The following is a 22,055-nucleotide window of genomic DNA, read 5'->3' as shown; positions in this document are numbered from 1 at the left end:
TCAAGCGTTCACTTTATTCATCTCTCCCTGTTTACATTCACTCTCTGTTTCATGCACAGCTTCATTCACAGGGACCAGTTCTATTGTAACTGACATTGTCTGTCACTCATTCCGGACCCCTGCCTCCCCTCTCGATTTTTCGGTGGTCAGTGCAAACACACACGCACTCACACTGTAATCTGTATATATATTTGGCTGGGGTGACGGCCGCCTCCTGTGCCGGTAATAGCAGTTCACTTGTGAGAAGTTGCCATTTTTAACATGTGGGTGTTGACTTGGGTAACTGTCCCACTAGTGTCATCGTTACCAAAGCTGTCCCGGTAAAACTTAATCTGGCTGCTGAGATGCTGAGAGAATTTGACCTGACATTCAACAGCAAATCAGCCTGAGTCTAGAGCAGCCCTCTCCACCTGACTCCGTCCTGTGCCAACCGCGGAGAGAGCGCCGCGTTAGCCGCAGGACTCTGCGCTGGTGTTTTCCACATGGGTCAACCTGACTGACTGAACAATGCTGACCCCTTTCTTTGATGTGTTGCCATGGCAACCAGGTCTCTGTCCATAGCAACACTCTGAGGCTGAGTGTGTGGCTGCCAGGCGATGAGGCACTGTATGGCTTTTTTTTTTTTTTAGTCCCACCGTTTGAACAGACATGTTTTTAGTCCCACCGTTTGAACAGACATGTTTTTTAGTCCCACTGTTTGAACAGACATGTTTTTAGTCCCACTGTTTGAACAGACATGTTTTTAGTCCCACTGTTTGAACAGACATGTTTTTTAGTCCCACTGTTTGAACAGACATGTTTTTTAGTCCCACTGTTTGAACAGACATGTTTTTAGTCCCACTGTTTGAACAGACATGGTTTTTAGTCCCACTGTTTGAACAGACATGTTTTTAGTCCCACTGTTTGAACAGACATGGTTTTTAGTCCCACTGTTTGAACAGACATGTTTGATGGTATCGCTGCGTTCTGCTCGAGGAGAAAAGTGAAAGGATCAGAGACATTTTCTGACATACATTTCCACAGTCGTCGCCCTCGTCCGTGAATATTATATCTCAGCATCTTGTATTGTTTACACTGTGCTCTCTACTGTTGGCTGAGACCTGTCTTACAGAACGCTTCCATTTCTGGTTTCTTACTCAGATCAGAAGCCTCGGGTTTCATTCATTTGCTTGGTCAGTTTACCTAGAAACTGAATGTCCAACTGTACCAAAATACTCGTTTCTCTACTTATTGTACCTGCTTAAGAAAAAAGGCTCCCATCATCGTGTGAGTTATATGGACAAACCTATTGATGTGTCTCATTCACTCTCATTCTGGGCGTTTTATGCGTTTGTGTGATGAAATCAAGCTATAGCTTTGTGTCCGCATGAGCTAAACAGATAACCACGACGGTAACCACAAAACCAGTGAAAAGTGCCTCTTAGCGGTACTGTTTCCTTTAAAGCTGGATTTAGATCGAAAAAATAACTGTCTGGGGGTATTGCAGCCGTTACCTATTCTGGCTTTTTATTGCATGGAGGAAAGACCACGGAAATTGACCGCGCAGAGATTCTGCGACAGTGCAGTAAAGTAATATAGGCCTACTTGACCTTCAAAATAAGAACCTCTATTGTTCTCACATTGCACATTTCTGCCACTAGAGGGCATTCTGGCCATTGCACTCAAACACCAGAGATGATTGTTGTTGTACTTGTTTTAATACACAAGCCAACATATGGATAGTTTTGTTTGATTGTTGGCTTGTTTTTAAAATAAACCTTGTAAGAAGCAGTATATCAGGAACGGCTAGGTTATAATGGAGATGGTTATGGTACAAATGAACGACTGTGTTTATAACTGGGAAGACGGAGGTGCCAGAAAACAAATGCATCGTGAGGACTATATTAGTGATATTACAGACACACCCGTTTGTCCGTCTGTACTGAAAAGATAACAGTCCAGCTCCAGACTGCTCCCGGTGACTAACTCTGTCATCTGCTCTGTGTGACCACGTACAGGTGAACAACAAATACTTCTGACCGGCCGAAAAAGGCGACTACTACGTAGTGTTAGTAGTCGTAGTAAGCTCTGACTACGAACTTGTTTTACAAAACATTTTACGATACACACAACTGGCTGCGTATTTATAGCTCATGTGAGATTATAGACTCTGAAATGGAGGTCAACAAATACATTTTCGCAAAACACTTATGGAAATTAAATAATTTAAAAACTCTTCACTAAATCTTATCAAATGCCCCAATAGTCCTTGTTTTAAAAATGACATGCTATATACACTAAATTCCATTAAGTGAACTGTAAACTATTCTGTCTCTAATGAATTGTAAATGGTTACGTGCAAGTATTTATATAGTAATTAATGTGTGATTGCCAGATACTAAAGTACTGTAACAAGTAAGACGCAGAGGCCTATAAGGCCGAACAGGGCATTTAAATATACTGAAAATGTCTGAGGCAAACCAGACACATGTCGGCTTTACACGTTTGACATTTTCGGGTTTTTTTAAATTTATATTCACACAGTCGAATGTATGTATACATAAACTATTGTATCTACAAACTAATCCCGCACTATTGGGGAGCGCGCTAAAAGTTTGGCAAGCGCTCGAAACCAGAGATGTCGGTCATTCGCCCGATAGCAAATTTAAGATACGGCGAGGTGCGTACGTGACACATTTCAGTAGTCAAATTATGTGCTAGCGCGCGACACCCATAGAGTCAGAACACTGATTATCGGAGTCTTGTGGAATTATTCCACGGAAATAAGGTCCTCCCCTTCTGTTTGCAAGCGCTCGTGCCCCCTCCGCCGTCCTCCCTCTCTCTTTCAATACTCCCATCCCCCACTGTATGAATGTCGATGTCACCAGCAGCATTGCTCGCGAGCCCGAAATTGCTGAGACGAAGCAAGTAAGACTATAGAAAGGCATTTGTGTACGTTATTGTGAAAATAGCGTGTGAAGTGTACAAAACACAACGGCAACCGGGAGGTGAAACATTGGACCGTTCTTCTGGATTTCGGTGAGTGAGCTTCGCTGTCTCTTTAATGTGTAAATATCGGGTTTCCTTAGATAGCTGGCCCCGTAATGCTCTAACCTAAAATTCATTGGACATAGCGAACGAAAGAATGGGATTCAAGGACAACTTCACCAGCATATTTATGATTGAATTTTACGGCCGCAAAAATGTAGATTATATCTAAGCCAAGTGTCCTCTCGTGGCTACATTTGCACCACCCCGGGCTCACGGATGCACATCATGGACCATGACAGAAACAGAGAGGGGACTGGGGTCCTCGCGCAGACCCCTTGTTCTCTGACTATACATCTTTCCTTTATGTTGCGGCGGCGGCCGCTCACAGTGAGCAGACGTGCTGTGCAAAATGGTGTCGGTAGTTGGACAACGTTGACCCTTTCGGAGAACGTGTGGTGCTCATGTTTCGGAACACGGTTTTTGCGCAGGGTCATCTAGGCTACAGAAACGGATGTAAAATAAATCCGTAAACCGGGGCGCGAGGATTGATGTGCCGATGACGAGGAAATCAACAGAATTCGGTCATCCTTTGTTTTTGAGCGCTTGCGCGCTTTCTGTTGAATAATGGAACGTGTAACCACTTCATAGCACACGATGTGGTTCGCATCGTAACTTAATTAGCTAAACCGTTTCGTTTCATTAAGTGGACTAATTCCCTCGATGGTTAAGCGCTACATTAACATTGTTTTACATACACTCCATTATTTTATTCACATCCATATATCGTTGTATGTCTCAGTGTTGGCCCCACTATTTACACAAACAAAACTGGCCTAACTTGATCATATGCCCAGCTGAACTCTCATGCACAGCAGAACACATCTTAAATGCTGATGTAATTCGACAGTATCCGTACAAAGTGAGAGCATTTGAATTTACATATCAGGTGCTGCTATTGATAACATTAGTATTTGTTTAAGCATTCCTGAACTGAAGACTGGGTGCGTTCACTTAAGACTGTAAAATCCACAGCACTTGGAAAATTCTTTCGTTGGCGTATACGTTTTTACAGTTTTTGCTCAATTATACTCTTAAAACTTAAGATTGTACCTCTCTAGCGTTCTATGTCAAACCCACAGTTCATCCATGTTGTTTTGTTGGATTTATTGACGAAATTTAGAAGCAGACTATTAACACTACCATCCTACCTCCATTTGCGCTAAAGCATTTTTTCATTTTTCGTGAAAACGAATTGAAATTCTGATTTACAGTAGTGCAGCTTTACCGGTAACAGAACACTGCAAACCATTCGACTGTACTGTCGCTTACAACGGCGCCTTCAGTTCCATTCGCCCTGATGATTTCGTGAGCACTCTCACGAGCCTTCGAAATAATTTACACATTCTCATCCACTGACTCGGAAATAAATAACTGATTTAACACAGAGACTTAGTCTCTGGATGTTTCCAAACCAATAAGCGTCCTATCAGATCCCTGTTGTTTAGAGAGTTGGTATGAGTTATTAAATTGCTGATTGATTGATTTGATTATTAATACTGATGTCTTTAAACATGCGTATGTTCGTCAAAGAAAGAGTAACTCGCATATTTCATGCTCTTCTACGCCAGTGTGACTCACTCATCTTCCTTATTATGGTTTAAAACTTGTTGAGACGCGTCATGTTTAGCAAAACAAAATTCTTTAAGTCTTTAGAACCACATACACACACACACGTGTCCTGAACTTAACCCAGCTTGTTTGCTGATGCTCCATTGCATTGAAGGCTGTGTCACAGTAAGGTGTCACAGTAAGGTGTCACAGAGTGGAAAAAATGAATCGGAATTGAATTCTTTCTTCATTTGCTCCTCTGTTCTGCTGTAAAGTCCTGTCGCTGGCGGTGAAACTTTACCCCAGGACATTACATCTTTGCCTCAGTCAGCAGCGAAGCAGATCTCCACGACAGACGGAGTCCAGCCCCAGGCTAACACCATCACACCCAAGTCTACCAGCCTCTGTCTGAGGATGCACCAGAGTGGGGGTGGAGTGTTCTGTTTTCAGGCCTTTTTTATGTTCCCCGTGCCTTAGCCTCAGGGTGTATCTTAGACTTCTGTAGGAGGAAATGGGGGATTAGAATGAAAAGATGTCCACACTACCCAGTTACTGACAGAATCACAGACTGACTACACGCTGGTTTGGAAAGTAAGCGCAGTTGGAAGTTTACCCTAGGTTGTGTGTGTGTGTGTGTGTGTGTGTGTGTGTGTGTGTGTGTGTGTGTGTGTGGGCAGGGGGGAAGGGGGGGGGTGAGGTAGCAAAGCCTTCTGTGGTGTTTTTTAGTAGCAGTAAAGTCATGTGACATGTTTTTCGTGCTGTGTCCTCAGATGAACCCAGGAGGTGAATGACATCATGACGTACACCTTCCACCCGACTTTACCTGCCTCAATCACCTCTCTCCTGACTCTACCTGCCTCAATCACCTCTCACCTGACTCTACCTGCCTCAATCACCTCTCACCTGACTTTACCTGCCTCAATTACCTCTCACCTGACTTTACCTGCCTCAATCACCTCTCACCTGACTCTACCTGCCTCAATCACCTCTCACCTGACTTTACCTGACTCAATCACCTCTCACCTGACTTTACCTGACTCAATCACCTCTCACCTGACTTTACCTGCCTCAATTACCTCTCACCTGACTTTACCTGCCTCAATCACCTCTCACCTGACTCTACCTGCCTCAATCACCTCTCACCTGACTTTACCTGCCTCAGTCACTTGTCGTTATTGTTATTATTATTGTTGTCATTATTATTATTATCATTGCTGATATTTTTGCTGTTGTGAGTGAGGCTCATAGATGTATCTCTCTCACAAACACACACACACACACACATTCACACACTGACATATACACTTAGAACAACAGGGAAAGTGTGATTCTGCTGTTGAGTCCTGTATGACTCTGAGAAGTAGGACATTGTGCTGTAGGCAGGGGAGCAGGAGATGTTTATATGCTAAATCTGGATCTATTGAGTCTCAGTTTTCCCGTTTCCCAGGTCACCCGCGGGCACGCTCTGTTGGCTAATCGTCACTTTCTCTCTCTCTGCTGCAGTGGGCCTGATGTTGCTTTGCTCTTCTCTGTGCTGTGAGCGGCTTTGCTCTGCCCTGTCCTCCATTCTAATCCTGACCTCTCACTCTTCTCGTTTTTCAGATTCCCATACGCATTTCCTCCCTCTGATCCTCTAGCTTTTCCAGAGAATGGCCGCCCGACACCCCAATGACACATTTGCTTTCTTATATCAACCCGAAAGCTCTCACAACACAAAGAGGTCAGTGCGGAACAGTGTCAGTGCCCTTTGACCCCTGACCCCTGACCCCCCTCCCCCTCCTCTCAGTGTGTTTGAGAGAAAACCTCTTTCCCTTGCCCTCACAGCCTGCCCCGGTTTTCAGATGTGCCTCTTATTCCTTGGTGATGACCAAACTACATGTCTTTTTTTTATTTACCTTATAAAAGCAGTGAGATATTTCTTTGTTACGACATGTTTCTCATGTGGTCATATTAGACTGAAATGTACGCTCTGTGTTTTCCCTTCAGTGTAATTGATTTTTCTTCTCGAAACTCTTTCATACAGATTGACTGATGAACATTCACAACCTCTTCATTTCCTTGATCTGCACTCTGTGTGTGTACATGCATTCCTATGACTGTGTGGAAGGTTCCTAAATAAAGCCATCCTCATGGCCCTAGGCTGATGGAGAGACTGTACGGGATAATGTGAAATCTGTTTTGGGTGGCTCAGGGGTGATAATGTTGTGTGCTTTGACCTAACATTTTATACTGTGAAGTAAACAACAACATAGCTGACATATGGATGTTAAATAGCAACACTAACTAAGGAAGGTGGGACTGTTGATTCTTAACAAAAGATGCATCTTGCCACAGAAAATGGCGGCTACTTCTGAGCAGTGGTCGGTGGAGTGCTGTGTCAGTCCATTACTGGGTCTAAAATGACGTCACACCCTTTGAGGCTAACAGTGGAAAAGTGGAATCTGCCAGGTGTACAAGTAGCAATCATAAGCTAAAGTTATTAAAAGTTTAACTGGTGAAAGTATTGCAGGGGCTGGCTATGTTGAATCTGACAACAGGTTTATTTTGAGGAGTAGAGAATGGAGCTTTTTCTAACTATGGCTGTGTCGGATGAATTGACATGGAAACATAATGTGCAGTTCTCAAATTTTTCAGGCTATAGTTTTTGTTTTTCTTGTCAGTTAGCATATAAATAGATAAAATAGTAAGGACATTTACCACAGAATTATAAACTAGTACGGTGGAAGCTAAAATAGTAAGGACATTTACAACAGAATATTAAACTAGTACGGTGGAAGCTAAACTGATGTTTCAGTAAGAGCTTAGTGTTATGTATTAGAGGTTTACCATTACCACATGAGAGTTTAAAAAAAAAAGTTGAAAACCTTTGCTAAGGGAGAGAACTACGCCAGCCTGCATGAAGCATTTAAGCAAACGGTTGGTGGAGAAAAGATGTTGTGATTTTTGAAAAGACCCGTGTCTCCCTTTTTTCTTTGTCACTCCAGGCGCCGTATGTATGCTGTGCATAACTGTTATGAGGTCAATTTTCAGGAGACGTTTCTGAAAAAAGCAAGTCTGGAGCACTGGCTGTGTGTAGCTCTTTATTCCTCTGTAGTGGTGTGGACAGTCATCCATGCAGGAGATGTCATAGTGTAGGCAGTCATCCATGCAGGAGATGTCATAGTGTAGACAGTCATCCATGCAGGAGATGTCATAGTGTAGACAGTCATCCATGCAGGAGATACTGTGTTTGAATATTCTCTGATTGTTGTGTTGGAATATTCTCTGATTGTTGTGTTGGAATATTCTCTGATTGGTGTGTTGGAATATTCTCTGATTGTTGAGTTGGAATATTCTCTGATTGGTGTGTTGGAATTTTCTCCGATTGTTGTTTATCTCTGGCTCAAAGTACTGAAATCTGAAATCTGTTAAATGTCCCAGTACACACAGTGTTAGATCTGTTAAATGTCCCAGTACACACAGTTAGATCTGTTAAATGTCCCAGTACACACAGTGTTAGATCTGTTAAATGTCCCAGTACACACAGTTAGATCTGTTAAATGTCCCAGTACACACAGTGTTAGATCTGTTAAATGTCCCAGTACACACAGTGTTAGATCTGTTAAATGTCCCAGTACACACAGTGTTAAAGCTGGTAAATGTTTCCTGAGTTATGTGAGAGCCTGTAAGAGGAGCATTTAGTTTTACCGTCGACTTGTGAAAACAGACCTGAACTGAATTGAATTTGATTTAATCGAATTGAGGAACTGCTGCGGTGATTACTTCGTCGCAGGAAACGAGGAGAGCAGGAGTGAAGTATCTCCACCTGGACACTGTCAAAGCGTCCAGCCCGGCGTGTGGTAAGGACAACGCAGCGTCTGTGTGTCGGAGTCAGGAATGATCATGACGTAACGTTTGAGTAGAAGCTACTGGAACACTGGAGCATGTTCTGCATGCTGTCATGTGCACTAAGTTATGGAAAACGATGATGATGATGATGATGATGATGATGATGTGAGGGAGGCGTAAGACCACTCCAGAGGAAGGTGAAAGCTGGGCCGTGTGTTTCACACTTAGTGAGGTTGTCCAGATGTTTATATGTGCTGGAATGAGTGGTATGTGTAAGCTTTCTTTGAGAGTGAGAGAGAGAGAGAGAGAGAGAAAGAGAGCTCTTCCCAGTTACAGAATGCAGGGTGTGAGACTGAAGGTTCTGGACTGACCCAGGGTGTGAGACCGAAGGTTCTGACTTAGGGTGTCTGACTCAGGGTTAAGGCAGGGCCCAGATTGATTTATTCTGAGTCTGATATTTCCTTGGTCTCCGCATGTGTCACGTTTTTAGCCATTAGCTTGGCATACGGAACAGACCCTCTCACACAGACCCTCTCACACAGACGTCTCCCAGAACCAGTTTAAATGACCACTCTCCTCCTGATGTGAATCTGACCCAGAGAGTGTTCATCTGACCCTCCAGTCCAGTTTCAATCAACTTCCTTTCAATCCATCATCTCTCCTCAGCTCTGAGACTTTCTCAGGGTACAGACCACAGTGACCTCAGAGTCATGGGAGGACTGGGTCACTGTGAGATACGCACAGATCCCCATTTCACTATTTCACTGTTTCACCCACTGCAAAAAAAAAAAGAAAAAGTTAAGTAAAATTAGAAAGCAGCTTCTTAATGTATCAGGTGACGAGAGGAACCCACCTGGCTATGTTTTGGGTGGGTCAGCTGGCCCCTCCCTTTGTCACCTCCTACTGCGAGGGAGGTACCTGCACAGTTACGGATAATTCCAGAGAAGTAGTGTGTGTGTCCACACGGGTGTAAACTGACAGGTGAAAAGAAGTGGTAGCAAGCATCACATGTATCACACATGGCGAACCCCCCCCCCCCCCCCCCCCCAAACTGGCGCAGGGGTTGTGCCACGGTGTGAGGACTCTGGGAATCGGCCAGTTCAGATCAGGGTGATCAAAATCCAGAAGGAAAGAAGAAACAGGACGCTGGGCTTGGAGTATGTGTTTATATAAAGATGTATTTAATCCTGTGGTTAAACGATCAACTCTGTTTGTCCTTCCTGTATTGTTCCACACCATTCACTGAGAGCTGGACAGGTCTGACATGTATGTCGGGCTTGGCTGAACATATATTGGGTTGTGATGTGTTTTCTGTCTTTTATATGTTAACGGGAGACACGTTTACAACATGGCATAAATAACCAATGTATCCATCTATCACCCTGTCATCTTTCTTTTTTCCACTCAACCAGCTCTTCATCAGTCATCCCTCCATCTTCCCTTTGTCGCATCTGTTCACCCGGCCATCTCCTTGTTCACTGTCTTATCAATCAATCATCTGTCTATCTGTCTGTCTGTTTATCTGTTTATCTGGACTTTCATCTTTTCCAGACTGCTTCTTCTTGATGCTTCATCTGTCTTTTCACTCCACTGTGATTTCATCTGAATCGCGCAATTTCACTTACTTTCAAATTTTCATCAGTTACCTTGACTGTTTTTCATCTCACACCCCGCATGTTTAGTCTGTGTTTTGCCAGTGCCTGTTTTTTGTCTGGGACTGTTTCTTTACTCTGATTTCAGAACACCAACCCTTTTCTCTCCCTCGGGACAGATCATTTCATCTCTTCACCTCAGATATGGATCTTGGCCCCCCACCCCCCCGGGTCTGCCCCCTCTCTCAATGCACTTGTGTCTCTTCATGCAGCTTCTGCGAAAGTGTTGTGAAACACGACTGTCATTGTTGTGTCTTAATCGAAAATGAATGAATGATATTCTCCCCCGCCGTGGTTTGGTTTAGGCTGTTTTAATAATGTGTCTTGAATCTCTCTATACTGTTTGTTTTGTTTTTTTGCCTGCAGTAAAGTTCGACTGACCTCTGCCATGAACCCTGTGTTTAGCTCCGTCCAGCCAGGCACCCCGTATGGGAACCCCAAAAACATGACTTACACAGGTGAGACGCGCCCCTGTCTGGCAGGTGTTTTCATGTGTGAATGCACGAAGAGATCATTAAGGTCCTGTGTCATGTTGTCTTTTTTCCCCCTTCTGCTCATGGTGTAAAAGACTCGTAAACACTCATCTACAAACGTGGAGCTGGTAGCTTCACTCCTCTTTAGACATAAGCAAATGAGGAGTCACTCCTCTTTAGACATAAGCAATGAGGAGTGACTCCTCTTTAGACGTAAGCAATGAGGAGTGACTCCTCTTTAGACGTAAGCAATGAGGAGTGACTCCTCTTTAGACGTAAGCAATGAGGAGTCGCTCCTCTTTAGACGTAAGCAATGAGGAGTGGCTCCTCTTTAGACGTAAGCAATGAGGAGTGGCTCCTCTTTAGACGTAAGCAATGAGGAGTCGCTCCTCTTTAGACAGAAGCAATGAGGAGTCGCTCCTCTTTAGACGTAAGCAATGAGGAGTGACTCCTCTTTAGACGTAAGCAATGAGGAGTCACTCCTCTTTAGATAGAAGCAATACGGAGTCCTGCCCATTGTCTGTGTGCAGCCCACTCTCACTGTGAGAGAGACTGCTCTTTTTCTCTCCCAGGCCACAGACTGGGAGTCCGACTGGACTGGTTCAGACTGGAAGAGTGGCTGGACTGATTCAGACTGAGAGACTGACTGGACTGGTTCGGACTGGGAGACTGACTGGACTAGTTTAGACTGGGAGACTGACTGGACTGGTTTAGACTGGGAGAGTGACTGTACTGATTTAGACTGGGAGAGTGACTGGACTAGTTCAGACTGGGAGACTGATTGTACTGGTTTAGCCTGGGAGACTAACTGGACTGTTTTAGACTGGGAGACTGACTGGACTGGTTCAGACTGGGACACTGGCTGTACTGGTTTAGACTGGGAGACTGACTGGGAGACTGGCTGGATTGGTTCAGACTGGGAGAATGGCTGTACTGGTTCAGTGACAGTCCCGGTCGTACAGGCTTCACAAACCTTTGCTTTTGTCCGTTGCTTTTTGAGTCAAAGTCATTTAGGAAGAGATTAAATCTCCAGTTCAATACAAGAGGTAATCAGTGCCTATGTCTTAGACAAAGGCTCTCTCTCTCTCTCTCTCTCTCTCTCTCTCTCTCTCTATCCCTCTGTCTCTTCTTCATTCTTACACTTATGCATGTTTTTTCTTTTCACCCTGTTAAAGGGCGTGTATTGTATCTGCTCGGCTGTGTATTGGTTTTATTCATATCTTTAACCTGACAGGTCCACCATCACCTAACAGCTGTTCACGAGCAGCTCCTGTGTCGCTCTCTCTTCTTCTCCTCTCTGCCTGATTACTTCTTCAGACAATGCCCCTCTCTCCCTGATTAGTCCCTCTCTCTGCCCCTCTCTGCCTGATTGGTCCCTCTCTCTGCCCCTCTCTGCCTGATTGGCCCCTTTCTCTGCCCCTCTCTGCCTGATTGGTCCCTCTCTCTGCCCCTCTCTGCCTGATTGGACGGTTGATGTCATTACCAGTCAGACATGGATATCTGTTGATTTAGTGCTGTAGAAGTCCGTTTTCACAGTGAGGATGTAAGGCAGATGTGTGTAGTGTGGATGCTGTGGTCTGCACTAAATGATTCCTGTGGTTGAGGAGTAAAACACATCCTTCAGTGTATATGGTCCATCCAGTTGTGTAGCATGGGGATGCTTTGTTCTGTGTCAGAAAAGCTTTATTTTAAAAGAATCTCCGTGATGGACGGAGCTCTGAATGACTGTCATTTTTCACAGACATATGGAGTAATTCCAGTGTTTGCTTTCACATGCAGACTAAAATGCCTTTTCGAAAATGTTCATCCCTTTTTTAATAAAGCATAACACAGAGAAAAAAAGAGAGAGAGAGAGAGAGAGAGATGGAGTGAGAGAGAGAGAGAATGAGAGAGAGATAGAGAGACAGATGGCACAGGCAGCTGCAGGGTAACTGTCGAGGTTTTAACGTTGTCTCTATCTGTCCTCAGGATATCCTGGAGCTTTCTCCACCACTGCACCAGTCTACACACCCAACATCTACCAGAGCGCCAGCCCCGGGTACCCCCCAGGTAGGTCCCCTCACAGCCCCCCCACACCCTGCTGTGCAGGGGTTCCTTCAGAGTGCTTTTTGACCTTAAAACGCTTCTGTCCTGGAAAGAGGGGCTCCTTAAATCCAGTCCTGAAAGACTAGAGTCCCACAGGTTGTCACCCTGTGGCTTCTGATTGGCTGAAGAGTACAGACAGGTTAAACCGGCAGAATCTTTAAAGAAAATGTGATACAAATTTTTGGTCATACTGCCCAGCACTACACCAGGCTCTAGCTTCACTCTCTGATTTAAGAGAATGCAGTATTGACTGTCCATTGTGTGTATGGATCTCTTGGATGCGAGTGTCCATTGGGTGTATGGATGTGTTGGATGTGACTGTCCATTGGGTGTATGGATCTGTTGGATGTGAGTGTCCATTGGGTGTATGGATGTGTTGGATGTGACTGTCCATTGGGTGTATGGATCTGTTGGATGTGACTGTCCATTGTGTGTATGGATGTGTTGGATGTGACTGTCCATTGGGTGTATGGATGTGTTGGATGTGACTGTCCATTGGGTGTATGGATCTGTTGGATGTGAGTGTCCATTGTGTGTATGGATCTCTTGGATGCGAGTGTCCATTAGGTGTATGGATGTGTTGGATGTGAGTGTCCATTGGGTGTATGGATGTGTTGGATGTGACTGTCCATTGGGTGTATGGATCTGTTGGATGTGAGTGTCCATTGGGTGTATGAATGTGTTGGATGTGACTGTCCATTGGGTGTATGGATGTGTTGGATGTGACTGTCCATTGGGTGTATGGATGTGTTGGATGTGACTGTCCATTGGGTGTATGGATGTGTTGGATGTGACTGTCCATTGGGTGTATGGATGTGTTGAATGTGACTGTCCATTGGGTGTATGGATGTGTTGGATGTGACTGTCCATTGGGTGTATGGATCTGTTGAATGTGACTGTCCATTAGGTGTATGGATGTGTTGGATGTGACTGTCCATTGGGTGTATGGATCTGTTGGATGTGACTGTCCATTGGGTGTATGGATGTGTTGGATGTGACTGTCCATTGGGTGTATGGATGTGTTGGATGTGACTGTCCATTGGGTGTATGGATGTGTTGAATGTGACTGTCCATTGGGTGTATGGATGTGTTGGATGTGACTGTCCATTGGGTGTATGGATCTGTTGGATGTGAGTGTCCATTGGGTGTATGGATGTGTTGGATGTGACTGTCCATTGGGTGTATGGATGTGTTGGATGTGAGTGTCCATTGGGTGTATGGATGTGTTGGATGTGACTGTCCATTGGGTGTATGGATGTGTTGGATGTGAGTGTCCATTGAGTGTATGGATGTGTTGGATGTGAGTGTCCATTGGGTGTATGGATGTGTTGGATGTGACTGTCCATTGGGTGTATGGATGTGTTGGATGTGAGTGTCCATTGGGTGTATGGATGTGTTGGATGTGACTGTCCATTGGGTGTATGGATGTGTTGGATGTGAGTGTGGAGTGGACACATGGACAGTTTTCTGTGGTTTTATATGCAGGTCGTGCAAACTCACTGCACAGTCTGTGGAGTGAAGCGTTGTGTGAGATCACAGTCTGTCCCCTCTTTGTAAGACCTTACACATTCTGTATGTGAGGACGAGGACACAGCCGAGCTCTGTCTCTCAGACACTCACAGAACAGAGTGCAACACCTCACGGTTGACTTTGAACTTCTCCAAAAATACTGAATATTTGTAATTCCTTGGCTTCGCTCAAATTTGGAGTCAGTTCCTGGAATGGGTGGATGCCATTTGGCTAAATTTAGCATCCAGTCCCTCAGTATACTGTGAAGTTCAGTGAAGAATTCTGGAGAGTGTGGGAGGTTTGCCTAAACCCAATCAGCTATGAGTCTTTTTTCCGTTCAGCTATCTTCAGTGTTCATCAAGAAACACAAAGTTGCCTTAGAAGGTCATGCTGCCTTCATTTAATCATGATTGATAAGGATAGATGGCTGTACCCTTCAGTTTTCTGCCATGTGCCTTTTTTTGTTCAAGATCAATTAAACTGCATTAACATTCTGCTCCTTGAATGTATCATATACACCATTTAATGCTCTTTCTCTCTTCCCCAACTCAATTTCTCTCTCTCTCTCTCTCTCTTTCTCTCTCTCTCTCTCTCTCTCTCTCTTTCTCTCTCTCCGTGTAGGATATACTGCTGGGACTCCATACAAGGTTCCTCCCACTCAGACCAACACAGCTCCACCCCCCTACACCCCGACACCTAACCCTTACCCAACCACAGTGTACCCTGTCCGAAGTGCCTACCCCCAACAGAACCTCTATGCTCAGGTAAGACAGATATCTCAGCTCACTGCTACTCAACACTCCCAACACTCAATGCTCAACGGTTACTCCCGTGAACGACGGCCTTGAAAACGAATGAATCCGTTCAGCTGCCCTCCCCTGGTTTAAAAACATTTCCACTTAGAAAAGAGAGAAAGAAATGTTCCAAACCAGACGACAAATGAATAAAACTCTCATCATTCCTGTTCTACACTCTTTCTTTTGCCTCTGATTCTTTCATTGATTTATTCTCCCTCTCTCTCTTTCTCTCTCTCTCTCTGTCCTTCACTGTGACCTTCAGGGTGCGTATTACACTCAGCCGGTGTATGCTGCGCAGCCTCACGTGATCCACCACACCACAGTGGTCCAGCCCAACAGCCTCCCCTCAGCCCTGTACCCCGCGCCCGTACCCGCGCCCCGCTCCAACACCGTGCCCATGGGCGTGGTCGCTGGCTCTACCATGGCAATGTCTGCAGGTAGATTCGAAACGTCCACAGTCAATGAGGGGTTTTCAACACGCCGTTTCTTTTAGCACTGCAAGAATTGATTTGCTGCCATCTGGTGGCCAGAAGGATGTTAACAAAAGTGTGGCTTAGAGTGAAGGTCCTCAGCTTTGAAGACCCATGAAACACCACATATTTATTTTTCTTTTTTTAAATTTAGTTTTTATGATCATTCTACAGAGGATATTGCATTTTTTACAGTATAATGAGGAGACCAAAAACCCCTTGTAATATAACTGTAATGGTGTAGCCACTGTAATATAACAGTTAGACATATGATCTCACTAAATGAGTTACTAGAAACATATTGGATGTTAGGATCCTGTAATGTACACTACAGTGTTGTGTATAGTATAGAAGTGTAGTGCACAAAGTGTTGGGGATTTTTTTTTTTTCATTTTCTCATTTCAGCATTGTAGAGATGTTTTCTGTGGCGCTAACCTTTGACCTCCCATTATCCCTACATTCTCAGGGACTCTGTTGACCACACCGCAGCACACCCAACACATCGCCGCACACCCGGTTGCCGTGCCAACGTACAGACCCCAGGGCACATCTGGGTACAGCTATGTCCCCCCTCACTGGTAGACCAGTAAAAACAGAGCATGTGAGTTTCCAGTCCTGACCAGTCACCTCCAGTTTAGATCTGCTCTCCGCACCATGCGTCCCTCTGGTAGAATATTCCACTGCGCTTAGCCACGTCCCGTCTCTGTGCAGTCTAAGAACAGTCTTTCACCGTAACAGACCTCGGTCAAGGAAGCGTTTGATCTTTTGAAATCCTGGGCTCTGTTCCAATACTCTATCATGGCTCCTCCACGCTGTGTCCGTTTCTACTGAAATGACTAAAACTCTAACAGGACTGAGTCTGTTGAAACACCAAACAAACATCACATGAATGCCCTGCAGACTCGTCATCAAAACTGCCATTGATCCTGTCAGTTAAGAGAGCCAGGTCACACGGTGAAGGAGCCACGTAAATGAATTGCAACACGGCCCAGTGGTTCAGATGCGTCCTGTATTTAGACTCAGGCCTGTGTTGTAATGAGTCTAAAACCACAACAGATGCTTTCTAGTTCTTTTCCACATCTGTGGTTTGGTAGGGTGTATTTTCAAAATGGACAGAATTTTACATTTGACTGAATATTTAAATAGACTATATAACCCCCATTTCTCTCTCTCTCTCTCTCTCTTTCTCTTCATCTGATGTCTGTGTTTTCCTCATCATTTTTGTTATAGATCTGGAATCCACCATTTTTCACAACTGCAAGTCTTAACATTGGTGCAGTGGTCAGCGTAGGATCACCAAGTCTGTCTGCAAAAAAAAAAAGAAAAAAAGAAAAGAAAACATGAAACAAAACAAAAAAAAAACAACTGAAGTGCAAGGGTCACTTTATGTATTCTTTTATTATTTTGTAAAAGCTGCTCTCTTTTCTTTTGTACATTTTTGTTTTGTTTTGTTTTGTTTCGTAGAGTCTTGTTCCAAACGGTGGGAAATTGTTTTAAAACAGGTTTCATTCTCTTAGCACTTCACGCGACCAGCAGAAGCGTTGCCGTGGACACCGAACACTGGCTCCTACGCCACGCAGTTTTTTCCTCTCCCAGCTCTCAGAATGTAACTTTTTTTTCCATTGTTCTTTTTTTTTTAATGCTGCCAAACTTTCTAACTGGTTGGGTTTCAGCACCGGGCTTTTATTTTGAAATGATTTCTGTGCACTCCAGTCTAAGGGCTGTGTGTAGACTGTGACTGGTCTGGGAAAACTTTGCCTTCCAGTATCTGGTTTAGCAACGTCATTCTGCTGCACATAGAGAAATGCTGTCTTCCAGCGGTCTGTCAGTGAGACTGGGCACATTCAGGCTGGTTAGGGATATACTCACTGTTAACAGCGGCATCAAGTTTGCTTCTCCTGGCCCTAACCCTAACTATACACCATTAGGTCGACATTTAAATGAAGCCATTTGAGCAGTACGGAGAGCACTTTGGGATCTGCAGTGACACATGACAGGATTAGAACAAAAAGACAGATAATCACATGTGTATTCACATGTGTACACAGAGCGCACGCACACACACACACACACACACAAACACACTTTGTGAACATACCTGTTCACACACACTGGAATTGATGAGATGGAAAATTAGGTCAGCACAAAATATCAGTCTCCTCAGCACATTTTTTGAGAGTAAACGAACTTTGACTGAACTTTGACTGCAACCTTTGACCTAAAGGTTTACTCTAAAATTTTGAGAAGACAGTTGCTTCATGTGTTTAAGTTGACTGGACGTTTTCTTAAACCGTGTATAGGAACAGAACCGTGTAGGAGGGAAATCAGATGAAGGCTGAGTTGACTTTACCGTAACTGTACAGTTCTGAGGTCAGTAGAAAGAATACGTGCTTGGCTGCAGTCCATTGTGATGTCATAGATAATGATGTAGGGGAGGATCCCTGTTGGTCAGTGAGATGAGAGTGGGTGGGGCAGTGTAGTCTCACAGATAGGCTCAGTTATTGTAACATTGTTTCCCCTTTTCCAGCGTAGGTTGTGCAGGAACACTCGCTGATCTAAGGTCAGAATCTGAACACAGAAATGGTGCCAGACAGTTGTTAGATTAAGCACAGTGTTGTCACGTGGCTGCTTTAGTGTGGCCATAATAGCGCTGGTGTTTTAACTCTGATTGTTTTGTAACTGCATAAGAGGAAGGACTAGAGAAACCATTTGCAATAAAGGTCATATTTGAATTTTCTTTCCAGAGAGCAGTAGATGCTCTGGGCGGATGTAATTTGGCATCCAGCCATTTCAAACAGATCTCCTGAAAGCAGAGCTGACTCTCCCTGCTCGAGGGAGGACCAGAGATTCAGAGCCTGAAATACCATGGAAGGTTCTGGAAGAACCTGACATGAGGCTAAACAGCAAAATACAGTAACACTGTCTTGCTCTCTCTCTCTCTCTCTCTCTCTCTCTCTCTCTCTCTCTCTGTCTTGCTTTCTCTGTCTGGCTCTCTGAGCTGAATCTCCTATCTGAAGTCATAGGGGGCGCTGTGGTGTATTTGGGTATGGGAGACAGCGGGAAGGGGGTTTAGAGCCTGTGAGGGGTTTTTAGCTCAGGAGAAGCCCAGAGGTGAGAACAGTTTAGATCTGAAAACCATGTGGGAACAGGTCTAAAACATGGTCACAAGAGAGAGAGAGCAGATAATCACAACCTCACATCCTTGTATCTTCTGACTATGTGTGTTAGGGTAATATCACTCCATACTCCGTGTGTGTGATAGGGTAGTATCACTCCATACTCCGTGTGTGTGATAGGGCAATATCACTCCATACTCCGTGTGTGTGATAGGGTAATATCACTCCATACTCTGTGTGTGTGATAGGGTAATATCACTCCATACTCCGTGTGTGTTAGGGTAATATCACTCCGAGGACGTCCGACTCTGGTTGGTTCTGAAGGTGAGAGAGGTCTGTAGTACACTTTTGAAAGGAATTGTCGACATCAATATTCTGATGCTTAACCAGTAATACAACATTTATTTCACAATTACAGGAACCCAGCACTCAGCAGTTAGTCATCTTTTAAGGAAGAGAAAATATGTGCTATGTTGACTGAAAATGATCACTATAGATTAGCTATCATCACAAATGTATTCCAGATTCACCTTCATATGGAATATGATTATAAAGTAGTGAATAGCTTACTGTGTGTGTGTGTGTGTGTGCGCGCGCGCGCGGGAGCTGCTTTAGAGAGTGTATGTACAAACCTTAAAAGCTCTCCCAGGGCCTGTTGTCTTGCTTGTAGGCTTTATGTAATTGTTTGTTGGATAAATTGTGACACAGTTTCACCTTACTCAACAAAAGACAGATTTTCCTCTGTTCTCTGTGGATCAACAACCACTTTTCAGTGTGGAGAGTTTGATCTGAGACAGTTCGGTTTGTTCTGGTATGCTGAAGTGAGGAAGCATTGTAAAGAAAAGAGAGAACCGGCTGTTTCTATTCATCAGACATTTTAGATGCACAGCAGTATTTTAATGACCAGTCCTTTCTTGAACACGCGCACACACACACACACACAGGTTTTATACTGGGAGGGGTTTGAGGACTACTCAGAGGGGGTTGATTCTTTGCCTTGTGTCTTGGGGAAGAATGAGAGGAGAGAGAGGATGGAAATATCACTTGACAAGGTTGATTAAATTTGACTTGTGTTTGAAAACTGTTTGTGGATCTAAACAAAGCCATTTTCAGTCCCCATCTCAGGACACTCTGAGGTTGTTGTAACTCTACACAGTGAAATCTTCATCATTTTACACTTAACACTCTCTTGATACAACTCATTACAAAAGTGATGTTGAAAGATGATGTAACAAAGAAACAGAGAATAGTCCACTTGCTATTGGCCAACTGTATTCTTTTTTTGTATTGACTTAGTGATGCAATGCAAAACTAATGCAATTTGACAGTGCATGTGACCAGTTGAACTGCTGCTGGTCAGAGGTGGTGTGAGGAGCAGACCTGTGTCTAATATGTATTGAAGTATTTGTGGTGTGTGTATATACATATATATATATATTTATATATATCTATATACAGATATTATATATCTAGAGAATTTGAGGTATTTTGAGTATTTGAGTACTAGAATGTATTTTAAAATACATATATTTTCTCAAACACTTGAATACTATAAGACCATTCAAATAATGCAAATGGTATTTTCCCCAGGTCTGATGGAGTGAATAGTCTGAACACAGAGTTAAACCTCCTTAGATTTACTTGTGTGTTTAATGAACATCTCCTGTGATGGTAAATCACAGTGTTCAGAGAAGAAGGACTTTTTCTCCATTCCTCAAGTGTGACTTAAGTGATGTATTTTTGTTTGTTTAGTTTGTTTTACTGTAAGTGTTATTTAATTTGTTATTGGATGATTTGAATAAATGTTTATTATTCATATGTCATAGAGGAACAGTAGTAAGATGTCTCTGGCAGCTTCAAGGAAGTTGTGAAGAGATATGAGTGGAGGTCTTCATGTAAAGAGGCCAGTCCCAGTGATTTTGAACAATTTTAAAATATGTGTGTTTTAGATCCTTAAATTGCACCACACCAACATACCGAAGCTGTCCTCCAGGCGGCGCTCTCTGAGGGGGTAAAGCTGAGTTGTCAATGTCGCCGTTCAGTCCCGATTTTACACCCTGTGTTTAACTGATGTTGTGGTCTGTCATTTCTGTTCAATAAAAGCACTTATTCTCACGCACGGATATTTACCATTATTAGAAAACTGATTTTGATATTTTAAAATAGTTTTGAACGCCGTCTCACAGAAAACTCAACTATGCGTAATGAGTGACAGCAATTCCTGGGTAAAAGTGTACAGCCCGCTTTAGAGACCAGAGTACGGATTGTATACTGTCACTAAAACCGTGCTGTGCCTCTAGCGGCTTTGGATATTAAGTTATAAGACCGTTTTCGGAACGATTACATCAGTGCTAAACTTCGCCCGGTATTGTATTTGTGCCATATACTACACGAATTCGTCCTTTTACACTGTTTAAGGAAATCTCCGTATCTTAAGTATTTAAATTTTATTGAAGAACAGATACAAAAAAAATGTATATTTACTGATAATTACGCTATTAATAAGGTACTTTAGAAATGAACACTTTTGTGTTCTGAATCGCCTCCCCTTTTTCATTAACAAGTTGTGCTATTTTTCTTTGCTTTGATAAATTGATACAGGGTTCCATTTGATTGGATAACTAATTGTGCAATCAGTCATGCATTCTGTCTTCCAGATTGTTTAGTTAACACCAACAGACTGAAAACTCATCTCGTATGCTTCTCGTTACAGTCTTGCTGAAACACGACCTGTTTGTTCGATGAAGTAGCGAAGACTAGAGAGTGTATGAGACCGCACTGAACCTTGTAAAAATGAAGTTATGAGTTGTTTCCTTCTATTGTCTTAATGTCGTTGACAAGGGTCAGTAAGTGATCTTGGTATATGTAATCCAAGGTTATAACTGTATTATATTGATGTAAAATGTAGAGCATTCAATAATAATTAAAATCTTTCACAAAACATCGTCTCTGATTGGTCCGCCCTTGCTGGTTTGTTACAATTCACACTGGATTAAAAAATCCCGCAGTGGCTCGAGCTCAACATTTATTTATTTATTTATATTTTTCAGTTGTAGAGTTTTCACATATTTGAAAAATATTATTACATGAATGATGAAATCGAATTTTCTTTTTTAAAAAAATAGTAGGAAGGCTCTTATGTCATTTGAATGGAATCCATTGATATTCTCTCAGTTAAATTAATAATGAATTGTTTATAATGTAAGAGATTAGTTTTGTTTCCATGTAGGTAACGTGTTTAGGAAACAAACTGGCCTGTGATGGCATTGCTAAATGCTTAGCTAAGTCTCTAAGAGCTGAATGGGCATGAAAGGACTGCGGCTAAAAAGCAAACTTTTATGACAACTAATGTGTTGTTGGTAGATAAACCGGACACACGGGGGCGACATTCCACCAACCCTGTCCGTGAAAGAGCCCCGTTTAATTCTTGAATTCCATACTGTGTCGCCATCAAGTTGCCCCTCCACCGGAAACCCCGCTGAATTTCCATTGCAAACTTGGCCCCTCGGTTAGTGCTTTTCCAACAGTGTGTGCGGACGAAGCGAAG

General features: G+C 43.4%; 1 protein-coding gene across 2 annotated transcripts; it reads left to right on the top strand.

The window, feature by feature from the left end:
* Positions 1 to 6,227: 6,227 nt before the first annotated feature.
* Positions 6,228 to 15,974, top strand: LOC115828368 (protein FAM168A-like). 2 transcript variants are annotated; one of them, XM_030792324.1, is made up of 6 exons: positions 6,228 to 6,298; positions 10,425 to 10,516; positions 12,500 to 12,580; positions 14,747 to 14,889; positions 15,185 to 15,359; positions 15,859 to 15,974. In XM_030792324.1, exons 1-6 carry the CDS (start codon positions 6,228 to 6,230, stop codon positions 15,972 to 15,974), a joined length of 678 nt encoding a protein of 225 aa, XP_030648184.1. The 2 variants fall into 2 exon arrangements, with proteins under 2 accessions (XP_030648184.1, XP_030648183.1); XM_030792323.1 differs by having other exon boundaries at positions 12,500 to 12,628; positions 14,684 to 14,889.
* The last annotated feature ends 6,081 nt before the right edge of the window (positions 15,975 to 22,055 follow it).

Source organism: Chanos chanos, chromosome 15 (assembly GCF_902362185.1).
Source record: "Chanos chanos chromosome 15, fChaCha1.1, whole genome shotgun sequence".
NCBI lineage: Eukaryota > Metazoa > Chordata > Actinopteri > Gonorynchiformes > Chanidae > Chanos > Chanos chanos.
The sequence above is the reverse complement of the archived record's forward strand: the minus strand, read 5'-3'. Positions and strand labels throughout refer to the sequence as shown.

Excerpts from the sequence above, each read along its gene's own strand:
- LOC115828368 (XM_030792323.1), top strand. The coding sequence starts at position 6,228 with ATGGCCGCCCGACACCCCAATGACACATTTGCTTTCTTATATCAACCC. Across the intron at positions 6,299-10,424 it reads AGCTCTCACAACACAAAGAG|TAAAGTTCGACTGACCTCTG; the intron begins GTCAGTGCGGAA and ends TTTTGCCTGCAG. Across the intron at positions 12,629-14,683 it reads CTGCTGTGCAGGGGTTCCTT|TCTCTCTCTCTCTCTCTTTC; the intron begins CAGAGTGCTTTT and ends ACTCAATTTCTC.